The sequence below is a fragment of the Lutra lutra genome, chromosome 17 (genome assembly GCF_902655055.1).
Source record: "Lutra lutra chromosome 17, mLutLut1.2, whole genome shotgun sequence".
In the NCBI taxonomy this organism is placed as follows: domain Eukaryota; kingdom Metazoa; phylum Chordata; class Mammalia; order Carnivora; family Mustelidae; genus Lutra; species Lutra lutra.
The window spans coordinates 18930226-18942810 of NC_062294.1; the positions used below are offsets into that span (position 1 = coordinate 18930226).

Genomic DNA, 12585 nt, shown 5'->3' on the forward strand with positions numbered 1-12585 from the left:
CTTTCTCTCTGTTTCTCCTCTTAAGACCACCTGAGTCCAGTGCCTTCCAGGCAGACTTCTCAAGCCCTCTGCTGCTGCCCACACCCTCAGGGACCCTCTGTCGTCCAAGCCTCAGCAACTTCTGGACACTGAGCCTTCGGACCTGGGTAGTTCTCTGTGTGTATCATGGGGTGTGTTGGCTGCGTTGGTACTGAGACCCTAAGCCCAGCAGGCCTCTAGGTGCCATCAGCGTCACTGAAGAAACTGGCCACCTAGAAGCCACTGCAGATCGCATTGTTGGAGACGGTCTTCACATGGGCAGTCCCTTTTGCATCTGGTTGTTTTAAGGCTCCTTAAAATTATTTTTAAATATTATGATTTTTGCTTATATGACTCTTTTTTTTTTTTAAAGATTTTATTATTCATTTGAGAGCGAGAGAGAGAATGAGGGAGAGCATGAAAGGAGAGAGGTCAGTGAGAGAAGCAGACTCCCTGCCGAGCAGGGAACCCCATGTGGGACTCGATCCTGGGACTCTGGCATCATGACCTGAGCCGAAGGCAGTTCCTTCACCAACTGAGCCACCCCGGCGCCCTTCCATGACTATCTTTGAATGAGTTTCATCAGATCGATTGATAAACTGGTGATGAAGGAAGGTTAGGATTTTGCTTAATCTTCGAAAATGTCTTCACAGATTTTAGGGTTTCTGTTCCTTCCGGCGGCGGGGGCGGGTCCCTGCCATCACTTTAGTCAGAGTTGTTACATGCTGGCCTCTAGGCTGTTCTGTGCCCACGGCTTGCACTTAGAGTGCAATGGCAGCTGGGCTGTGGGATTGTGCTCTCAAGAAGGCTTTAGATATGATGAACTCTTCTGATAAAGAAATGGGACCAACATGGGCTTGCAGAATGACTCTCATTTTCCATTAGAGCTTTTAATGTCATTGTAAAATATTCATGAATGGTTTCAAAACAAATAAGGATTGATTCTTGGAGGTCACTAACGTTTAACTCACAATAAACCTGAGTGCTTCAAAAAGTGTTGATGGAGAGAATACTGAAAATTTTTTTTTAAAGAAGCACATATACTCATTGTAAACATTTTGGAAAATAAAAGAAGCCTACCAAACAAACAAACAAAAAAACCCCCAAAACCAAAAAACTTATCCACAGTCCTATCACATAGATGCATTCCTGAAATAAAATTCCACATATTTTATTTTTTTGTTTTAAAAGTATAAATAACATGGTCCATATCTCTATATCTTAAAGATTTTATTTATTTATGTATTTGACAGACAGATCACAAGTAGGCAGAGAGGCAGGCAGAGAGAGAGAGGAGGAAGCAGGCTCCCTGCTGAGCAGAGAGCTCATGCGGGGCTCGATCCCAGGACCCGGGGATCATGACCTGAGCCGAAGGCAGAGGCTTTAACCCACTGAGCCACCCAGGCGCCCCATATCTCTGTATCTTAACCTTGACAATCTGGTAAGAGTTTGTAAAACAGTTTGGATCTGGTGTCTTGAAGAGTGAGTGACATATTCATTCTGTAAAATTTGCAGGTTTTTTTTTTTTTAAGATTTTATTTATTTATTAAGGAGAGACAGAGAGAGGCAGAGGGGGAAGCAAGCTCCCCAAGGAGCAAGGAGCCGGATGCAGGACTCGCTCCTGGGACTCTGAGACAATGACCCGAATCAGAGGCAGACACTCAACCATCTGAGCCACCCAGGCACCCAGATTTGCAGTTTCATACTAGATACCTCCTAAGATAACGTTGTGAAATTTTACAGTATGCCACGGCACCTTTTCTAGTCAGTATGAGTTGTGTTATGCTGCAGTAACAAACAGACCTAACATCTCCCTCTGCCTGCTGCTCCCCCTGCTTGTGCTCTCTCATGCTCTCTGTCCAATGGATGAATACAACTTAAAAAAAAAAAAAAACTTTAAAAAATTTCCTAAAACCCCATGTTTCTACTGGCGGGAGTGTCAGGTGTTAAGACCGTTCTGGAGGGCCCCAGTAAGGAACAGCACTGTTTACCAGGATGTCCTGTTCTCGGGCTTCCAGGCACACTGTGGGGTTGGACATTTGTGCTGTGAGATGTTCCCCAGGCAGATATACGCTCACCCTGGTGGAGTTTATGCCCCAGAACTCCACATTTGCCGCTCTGGCTTCTAATCACAACTCCTCTGGGCGGGTGGTGATGGAGTAACAGTGGGCGTTACGGGGATTTGGCTCATTGGAAGCCGAGTGAGAGATCGGTTACATTTGGTCCCTCTGTCACATCCACCCCTAGTTAGTTATTGTAGCCTTCCTGCTGCAGGAATGGCTTTCAGATAGGCTCCAAGCTGACATCATGGAGAAGAAACAGGCCCTAAAACCCACAAGATAGATCAGGATTCTGTTCAGTAATGCGGAATATGCAGATATAAACACACTGTACATTTTCTCTGTTTTGGGTGGAAATCACAAAAAATAGAACTGATCAGAATCCCAGGGTCTGTGTGGCAAAAGCCTACAGCGGTAGCACAGAGCACAGTCCGTGTGTGTGGGAGATCACAAGCCCTGCGTCCCTGTCAGATGGTATCTGACAAACCTTGAACTGACATCGGAAGGCCTCCCCCCGCCATGTCCCCAAATGGCACATAAAACTACCTCCCATGCACTGAAACGGACTGAACGAATGTGCTAGTGATAAAGTGTGACACACTTGTCTGTAAGTTAATGCATGTGGCGTAAGAGCACACGGATTGTATAATGGTGTTGTGCACGATGCAAAATAGTGGGAGTCTGAAGTTTGAATTGTTCCTGATGTACACTGACACTTCATATTGATTCTGTATACTTTTTTTTTTTTTTTTTTTAAAGAATTTATTTCTTGGGGCACTTGGGTGGCTCGGTTGTTAAGCGTCTGTCTTCAGCTCAGGTCGTTGATCCCAGGGTCCTGGAGTCAAGCCCCACCTTGGGCTCCCTGCTTAGTGGGAAGCCTGCTTCCTCCCTCCCACTTGCCCTGCTTGTGTTCCCTCTCTCACTGTGTCTCTGTCATATAAATAAATAAAACTTTTTTTTTTAAAAGAATTTATTTCTTTGTCAGAGAAAAAGAGCACAAACAGGGAGCACTGGTGGAGGGAGAAGCAGGCTCCCTGCTGAGCAGGGAGCCCAAAGCGGGACTTGATCCCCGGACCCTGGGATCCTGACCTGAGCCGAAGGCAGATGCTTAAACAACTCAGCCACTCAAGCACCCCTGAAATTTTTTAAAGTTTTAATGGTAACTTAATCAGCCCAAGTCTTTTTCTCCCTCCCTTCCTGCTTTTTGATGTCGATCATACTTAGCGGCAGTGGTGGAAACCTGACAACCTTTGAATCCCAGCTCACTTACCAACTGTGAAAATACTCCTGGTCAGCTGGTCAGTGCCCATGGAAAGGGCTCTGTCCAAGGACGGGCAGGATCCTCCGGTTGGCAAATGCAGTAACTGTTGCTTATTTTGCATCTCTTTGAACATCTCTGTGCTGTTTCACATTGTGGCATTTGTCTGCTGCAGAACTGTTGGAACTTGAATGGCTTTTCATTCCTTGGTTCCTTTGAAGTTGTTGGCGTCCCGTATAATTTTGAGCCCTTATTTTCTTCTTGTGGGTCAATAGGTAGCTTTTATTTTAGCAATGATCGTTAGACTTCACTGTGCTGGAGGAAAATTGGACATTTGCTGTGCCAGAAAGCAGGCAAAAAGGTGTTCTATTTATTAGAATATTAGAGGCCACCAAAATACCTATCAAAAGGGGACTGATGAAATTATTACAAGCATAGTTGTATGTGGGCGCCGATCTGTCCATATCTCTGTCTGCATTTGAATACTTGTGGTATTGTGTATACGTGTTCTTCATCTCATTTCTGGTGTGGAGCTCCTAAAACCCTTGAATTTTCTACATGATAGGAGGTGTCTTTTGATATTCTCAGCAACCCACTTTCAACCACACCCGAGTTTGTGGTAATGAGGGGACGGACCTAGGGCTGGGTGCTGGCCGCCAGGGAACCAGCCATGAGATTAGAGAGTTGGAGGTGTCAGCTGCACTCATCTCTGGGAAGGGGAAGAGGGCTACAGACTGAGCGCTATAAAAACTTGAACACAGGACAGGACCGCTGCCCAGACACTTGTGGACCTTGCCTTGCCTATCCATTCGCTGTTCAGTTACATCCTTTCATAACCTGGGTGCCAGAGCCCCTGGCTCCAGGGGTTCCACACAGAACAGGTTCGGCTACTGGCCACGGACAAAATCCAAAGGCAGAGAGAGACAGTGTGGTGAAACTAGAAAGGAATTTATTCCCGTGAGGGTGACACCGGGAAGACAGACATCTGAGAGCCATCTCTTAAGCGCTGAAAATGCTTCTGGGCTTAGGTAAGGAAAATATGGGGCAGAGGTTGTAGGATAAGCCGGTTGGCCGGAAAGGTCAGGTGCATGACTGTCTTGGGGTCAACCCCACTGGGTTCTTGCTGGCTCAGGGCAGTCCCTGTTGCTTGAGGGGGTAGTTTCGGTTTCTAGCCCAGAATGCCTTGCCTGCAGGGTGTTTTTCCTGAGTGGAGAGATAAGCTTGAAAGAACTCAATCAGATAACAGACTGAGGTCAGAATGGAGGCAGTTGAAGTTCTCTTCCACGTGAATAGCCTTTCTAATAGACTGTAATGAACTTTGTAATAAATCTAGAACCTTCTCTGTGAGGCCTTCCATGTCACTCCCTAAAACTTCAAACACCTTTGCCCTAGTTAACATTGCATTCTTCTTCCCGACTTTGATTTTCTTCCCCTTTGTATTTCATACCACCTGGCATCCCTGATTTCATTTTTGAAAGCTTCTTCTTAGACTATGAGCTAGAGAGCAGATTTCTGTTTTGTTCACTGCTGCTGCATGAGTGGCCCGTTAGATTTGCATATTCTTGAAACTGTTTTTATTTTAATATTTAAGACTGTAGGTGTTACCTTCCCACACAAATATGGTTGAAGTTAGCATACCAGAAACATTTGTAACTCATCAGTACAGTGTGTTATTTTGTGTTATTTCTTGCCCAAGATTACTAGACCCAATTACAGGGGGAAGAAAAAGTTTAGGAGTTTCCCTTATATGAACTACTTCTTTGTGAATTGATTGCAAGTCAAGCATGTAATTCAGATGGAGAATTCAGGTCCCTGATTCTATAGAAAATTAAAAGAGCCATTAGGAAAAGGACAAAGCATGTGCTTAAAGACTCCTGTCTCTAATGTGCTGACTTACACTGTGAACCACAAATTGATAGGAGACGTGTCTTTTATGATTGCTGGGCACAAATATGGATAATCGATAGAGTGGAGCTGCCCTGCCCTAGCTCTTACGGGAGACCCTGCCAAGCCCACCCCCCACCCTGTTTGTTGACGGTGTGCAAGGAACTGCACTTGGTACCTCGGGTGGAGAGAGATGGGCTGGGCCCTGTCCTCAGAAAGCTCAGGAGGCAGAGGGACGCATAATGTCAAGTATTAAAAAAAGGGTAGAATGTGGGGCGCCTGGGTGGCTCAGTGGGCTAAGCCGCTGCCTTCGGCTCAGGTCATGATCCCAGGTCCTGGGTTCGAGCCCCACATCGGGCTTTCTGCTCAGCAGGGAGCCTGCTTCCTCCTCTCTCTCTGCCTGCCTCTCTGCCTACTTGTGATCTCTCTGTCAAATAAATAAATAAAATCTTTAAAAAAAAAAAAAAAAAAAAAAAGGGTAGAATGCAGTCACAGATGAACACGCTTTCCTGGGAGAGGGTGGAATCAAATAATGTCTGGCAGGGGGAGAGACAATCAGGGAAGGCATGGGGAGGAGGTGGCATTGAGTAGCGCCCTGAAAAGCATGCGTGGGACTCCAGGAGGCAGAGAAGGGCCACAGAACAGCCCCTGCATTGTGTTCCCCACACTTCAATCATCTGGGGATCTTGTCACTCTGACTGCATAGATCAAGGAAGAGAGGCAGAAATTCTGTACTTCTAGCCGGCTCTCTGGTGATGCCGATTTGCTGGCTCTGAAGACAGATCTGGGACCATAGAGCTGCCTGCCTACACGTCCTGGACCTTTGCAGTGGGGGTCGCCTCACGTTCTGAGCCAGGCTGGACATGAGGTGGGCTGCGAGGTACTTGGTTGGAGAAGTGCTAGAGTAGAGGCCAGGAGCCCAAGATCGATCTGGTTTTTGGTGCAAGATCACCTGACCTTTCATTGCTCCCTGGGCCATCCACTGAGCTTTTGGGCCGCCTCCTTCTCCTGAAATCTTTCTTTAAAAGCTCACATGGTGGGGCTCCTGGGTGGCTCAGTGGGCTGGGCTGCTGCCTTTGGCTCAGGTTGTGATCCCGGGATCCTGGGATCAAGTCCCGCATTGGGCTCTCTGCTCGGTAGGAAGCCTGCTTCCCCGCCTCTCTCTCTGCCTGCCTCTCTGCCTACTAGTGCTCTCTGTCTGTCAAATAAATAAAAAAAACTTAAAAAAAAAAAGCTCACATGCTGATTTCCACCAATACCTGTTTGACTATGATCTCCAAGCTCTTAGGACAAATTGCTGGAATGTTACTTTGGTCCTTCAGGAAGAAATTGGTGCCATTATTGGTAGATTTTTCAACATTTTTTTTTTAAGATTTTATTTATTTGACACAGAGAGATAGAGAGAGAGAGCTCAAGCAGGGGGAGTGGCATGCAGGCAGGGAGAGGGAGAAGCAGGCTCCCCGCTGAGCAAGGAGCCCCATATGGGGCTCCATCCCAGGACGCTGGGATCATGACCCGAGCCGAAGGCAGCCACCCAACTGACTGAGCCACCCAGGTGCCCCAATTTTTCAGCATTTTTATAAGCTGTTGTTCCGACTTTGTAATGGCCAAGCCCAGTAATCGCCTTTAAAAAGCATAGCTTGTGAATGAATTAGGTGGGCCTCGCCTTTAGGCGCTTGTAATTGGGAGAAGAGGGGATAATTCGCATCCCTTCCTGTTTTAAAGCCCTCCTGGGTCCCCGACCACCTGCTTGACCTCTGCCTGAACCCCCAGGGTAGCTGCAGATGGCATAAACAGACACCATTTGGACCCTGCCCTCTTGGCATCAGCATAATTGTGGTAGGGACTTGAAATGAGAAACGTGTGTCAGCCGCGACCACTTACTGGTGGCCGAGGAAGCACTGAACACATGGCAGAGCCATTCTGTTTCCTCCCAGGGCCCGAGCCACCCCCGGACAGTGGCCGGGGACCACGGCGGGGCGGAGGTGTCCACGTTAGGACTTGATCCCTTTGCGAAGGCCGCCATACCTGTTGTTACGTAAGAATTTCATCAGGTCCTGTTCCTGACAGCGATACTGCCGTCCCCTGAGGACTACTGGCCGCATATGGCGGTGGCGGTGGGGTTTTATTTAAATGTGGCAGGCACATATGTCCACGGACGGGTACTAAATATATACACGTGTGTGTGTTTCCAATTTTCTTCCTAGATCTTGGCCCTGATTGCGTTCATCTGCATAGAGACCATCATGGAGTGCTCCCCGTGTGAAGGCCTCTACTTTTTTGAGTTTGTGAGCTGTAGCGCATTTGTGGTGACGGGAGTCTTGCTGATCCTGTTCAGTCTGAACCTCCACATGAGGATCCCCCAGATCAACTGGAACCTGACCGTGAGTACAAGCCCCCAGCGTGCTCTGACCCTAAAAGGACCGGGTGCTGCCCAGCTCCAAGGTCAGCCCGGAATCTCGCCGCCATCTTGTTTGGTGCCCATTTCTTTGATACTGGGTTTACTGGCATGCAGCTGTGAGAGTTTGACTTTCTCCACTGGGTTGAGTAAAACTGTAAAGTAAGTTGACTCTTCACCAACAGTAGAGCCGTCGTATAGCAATTATTTGCCCCCTTGGAAGATGTCATTTCAGTTTTATGCTCCTCTGAGCAGATTGATAATGTTGATATTTGCAGAACCTGGAAAGAAAAAAATGGAATTAATACGTTTGTATATTTTTCACACTGGACCCAAAAGCCATTTACAAAAGCATTGATTTGGGAAGAACTGAAAATACGAATGAATATGCCAGTGACTTGCAAAGCCTAGGATTAGTATTAAATTCAAAGACAACTGGGAGGACACGGAGGGTTCTGTGCTTTGATCAGAGTTTTGAGTGGAAGCCCAAGCTCTCAGGGGTTTGGGTTCTTAACCTCCTTTGACAGCCTCGCCTTCCGGTCTGCCCCAGCTGCTCCTGGCTGGTCACGCCCAGGCCGGTCTTGTGTTACTTTTCCTTATCCTGCTCAGTGAGAATGGAAATTTAGTAGTGCTTGGTCTTCTTTCTTTCTTTCCTTTAAAGATTTTATTTATTTGACAGAGAGAGAGAGAGAGCGCGAGCGAGCCCGCGCAAGCAGGGGGAATGGCAGGCAGAAGGAGAGGGAGAAGCAGGCTCCCTGCAGAGCAGGGGAAACCCGATGATGTGGGACTTGATGGCAGGACCCTGGGATCATGACCTGAGCCAAAGGCAGTGGCATAACTTTGGTTTTCTTGATGTTTCTTTGCAAACAAGCATGTGCAAGGGCTCAAAGGGAATCAGTCAGAGAATCACAGGAAAGGACCATCACCTGCCTCACATGTGCCTTTGGGAGGAGAGCCCTGTGGGGCCCCAACCCCGAGAGGGCGCATGGTGGCAGCAGCAGAGCAGGGCGCTGCAGACTACCTACCCTTGTGGGAGCTCCCCTTCTGCTGCCTTGTGCTGGGTGTGTGCAGCACTGTGGGAAGGGAGCCTGGGAGGAGGTGGGTCTGGTCACCCTGCCTGACAGGGCCCCTCCCACGGTGATCCTGTGGCCTGTGGAGAGGAGAGGGTCTTCCCACAGAATATTCTGTGTGGTGGTCGGGCTTCTAGGAGGGAGAAGAAAAGCAGAGCTGAACTAGAAAAGCTGGTGTCAGATGAAAACTCAGCTGGTTTTGTCCTGGTTTTGTTACAGGTTTTACCATCTCAACTTTTTTTTTTTTTTTTTTTTTTTTTTGGTGTGAGTCACCTACTTTTTTTTTTTTTTTAAGATTTCATTTGTTTATTTGACAGACAGAGATCACAAGTAGGCAGAGAGGCAGGCAGAGAGAGAGAGAGAGAGGAGGAAGCAGGTTCTCCGCTGAGCAGAGCCCAATGTAGGACTCCACCCCAGGACCCTGAGATCATGACCTGAGCCAAAGGCAGAGGCTTAACCCACTGAGCCACCCAGGCGCCCATCAACTATTTTTTTTTTAAGGTTTTATTATTTATTTGACAGAGAGACATAGCAAGAGAAGTAATATAAGTAGGGGGAGGTGGGAGAGGGAGAAGCAGGCTTCCTGCCAAACAGGGAGCACGATTCGGGGCTCGATTCCAGGACCCTGGGATCATGACCTGAGCCAAAGGCAGACGCTTAACGACTGAGCCACCCAGGGGCCCCTCACCATTTTTTTAAAAAAAGATTTTATTTATTTATTTGAGAGAGAGAGAGTGCGTGCAAGGGGTAGGGTGAAAAGGGCAGAGAGAGCAAGAGAGGGAAACCCAAGTGGACTCCGCTTAGAGCCCCATATTGAAGGCCACCGTTGGTAAAGTAGAGACGACACTGTTTTATAGGGTTGTTTTAAGAATGAAATGAGACCGTGCGTATAAGGGACCTCAAGCCTGTGTACGCAGCTGCCATTCTGAGAGAAATTAATATGACTGCAGGCAAGGGGCCCTGGTCTCCTACCAACCACGTTTCCCCTGCAGACTTCTGCCAGGTTTGGCTTCACTCTCTCATTCAGTCTTATCTGCTGATTTGACAGCTATAAATCTGTTAAAAGATTTCATACTGCAGCTTAATAACTAATTCATACTGGCCATTATCCCCAGAAATACCTCTTTAGTGAGCTTGCTAGAATTCTGAGTTTTCTGTTTTATTTTATATTTTTTTAAAGATTTTATTTATTTATTTGTCAGAGAGAGAGGGAGAGAGAGCGAGCACAGGCAGACAGAGGCAGAGGGAGAAGCAGGCTCCCTGCCAAGCAAGGAGCCCGATGTGGGACTCGATTCCAGGACGCTGGGATCATGACCTGAGCCGAAGGCAGCTGCTTAACCAACTGAGCCACCCAGGCGCCCCTTGATTTTTCTGTTTTAAACATGAAGGGCTTTTCCCTCTTGGTGGCTACCACATGTTGGGTCATACTGATGTGCATCTTTTTCACTGGGAAGTTCACGTACATGCTCTTCTCTTGGACAGCATTGGGTAGGGCACACGCCTATGTGTGATACAGTCACTTGAGAACACTTTCAGTCCTCTGGGATCCTTTCCAGAATTTCCACCCTTTTGGAGCAGATGAAGGTGTATGCTTATTCAACAGAAGAGTGCATGAGCACATGAACTTGAGGAAGTGTACTTACTGAGGGGAGCTCAGGTCATCTGTTCTCCGGGAGGGGTGATACAGGCTGTGGAGCATCCACCTGGGTCAAGAGAGACACCTGACATCCTTGAAAGTCCTCTGGTCGGGATCACTGGGGCCTCCATGGTCCTGGATCCCTTGGCTGTTCCTCTGTCTCCGTACCCCCGCCCCGCCCCTTCCACTGAACAGTGCGAGCAGAACTGCCCTGGAATGTTCTGTGTCCCTCCTGCTGCACTCTCCGCTCTTGCCTGCCATGACACCAGACTGTCCTGGCTCTTCTTCCTCAGTGCCTTGGTGGCCCCTGCTCACCCCACAGACCTTGCACGATCAAGAACCCAGGTTGGCTGTTGAGTGGGGACAGTCTGAATCACCCAGAGGGGCCACCTGCAGAGCCCCAAGGCCTTGGCCATGACTCGTGGTATAATGTTTCCTGACACCCCTTTTCACACCAAATATAGGTCTTTTTTTTTTTTCTGACAACTGAATCTGTGTAGTATTTCCACACCAAGCAGATCTCTAATTCTCTTGACACTAACAAGGTGTCCGAAAATTCAGCTCCGTTCCAACACTAACTTCTGCAGTTGGCACAGATCCCCGGGAGAAGGGCCCAGTTGGAGACTGCCCCTGCTCAGACACCTGCCACAAACGGGGCTCCCGGGGAACCTGCACCGAGTGCAGATTTGCCTCCTGGGGTTTATAATTCTGTAGAACAATTTACAGAGCTTGGGAGGAGTGCTGTATTTAGGCTCACTGGTTTGCCAGAAAGGGTACAACTCAGGAGCAGGCAGACGGAAGGGATGCGTATGTGTAGGGCAGGGTCCAGAAGAGTCTCAGCGTTCTGGAGCTTCTGTCCTTACGGGGTGGGGGTGTAGCACCAGCTCAGAAGCTCCCCGCACACCGTGGTTTGGGGCTTTTCGTGGAGATCTCATTACACAGGCATGATTGAGTTAAAGTCATTGACCATTTGCATCGAGCCTGTTTACAGCTGTCTCACCTGTGGCCAGTCCAGCAGACATCTGTTGGACACCTGCTTTGTGCTGGGATTTGGGAACCAAAAGCATGGGGTGGGTCGATGCAAGCTGCTCCCCCTTGGTCAGTGTGCTTCGTGAGATGCAGTTTTGTGTAAGGCCTGGTGGAACACAGGCAAAGAGGTAGTACATGCCTTGGGGCAGAAGCCTGGAGTGGGTGTCAGCAGGGGAATGTTCAGAGAAGAAGCCAGATGCCGGCTGGGCCTTGAAAGCTGTGTGGGTACCCACTGGGCCCAGAGTGTGGACGGATGGGGAGGGCACGTTGCTGGATGGCCCATTCTCTGGAATGGAGATGGGGTTGGAGACGGTGGGCCTGCCAGGGCTGGGCACCTGAGCAGATGGGCCGGAGATGGGGCGGCAGGGCAGGTGGCTCTCCTTCCCAGTCCCCGCTGACTGTGTCGTTGCTTCCGGGCGTTTCTGGAACAGCTTTTCAAGAACAGCTAGAAGCTTCTTTTTTTCTTTTTCTTTAAGAGGTTAGTTTTTTATGTGCAGTCTTCTGGTGTTTAGATGTTGGTGTGTTCAAATTTGTTTGGAATGCTGTGCATGTCAGACCCGTCTGTGGACCAGATATGGCCAGTAGGCCTTGGGTTCATACCCTCTAGGCCACATCCTGTTGACCTGTTAGTGGAGTTAGAGAGGCTCACCCCTGTATCTACCAGTGTGTCAGCGAAGGAGACACCCGGAAGCCTGTGTTTGGGAGGGTGGATTTCCTCTTCATCTCCTAGCACAAGGACGGTCTACACCCTTGGGTGTTCTAGGGGCCAGACTAGAAGCATAAAGTGGTGGGAGGTGTGAGACGATAGGGAGTAGGGATGGCTGGGGCAAACTGGAAAGCATGTGGCTGAGAGAGTATACATCCCAGTAAAAGCATTAAAAAAAAATTGCATTAAAAAAATGGATCACCTCATTGGTCAAGTTTCTGAACTCCTGAAAGACTCAGCCCATTTCTGTACAATGGGAATATCTACTCCATAGGCTTGATGTGAGAATTAAATGAAAGCGTGTATTGAGGAGTACATTAAACTGGAGCTGGTGAAGGTAGATATCAAGAATTATTATTTTTAGGGGGCACCCAGCTAGCTCAGTAGGTGGACTGCATTGACTCTTAATCTCAAGGTTGTGAGTTCAAGCTCCATGTTGAGTGTGGAGCCTACTTAAAATAATAATAATAATAAATAAATAAATATTAAATAAAATGTTACTTCTATATTTAAAAAAAAAATGGGT

At 48.1% G+C, this 12585-nt stretch overlaps 1 protein-coding gene across 1 annotated transcript in view; it reads left to right on the top strand.

The window, feature by feature from the left end:
* Positions 1-12585, top strand: part of CMTM4 (CKLF like MARVEL transmembrane domain containing 4) — a 68001-nt gene that overhangs the window by 46939 nt on the left and 8477 nt on the right. Inside the window, exon 2 of the mRNA XM_047710202.1 lies at positions 7428-7604. Coding sequence (XP_047566158.1) covers positions 7428-7604 — 177 coding nt within the window. The remainder of the gene's footprint in view (positions 1-7427; positions 7605-12585) is intronic.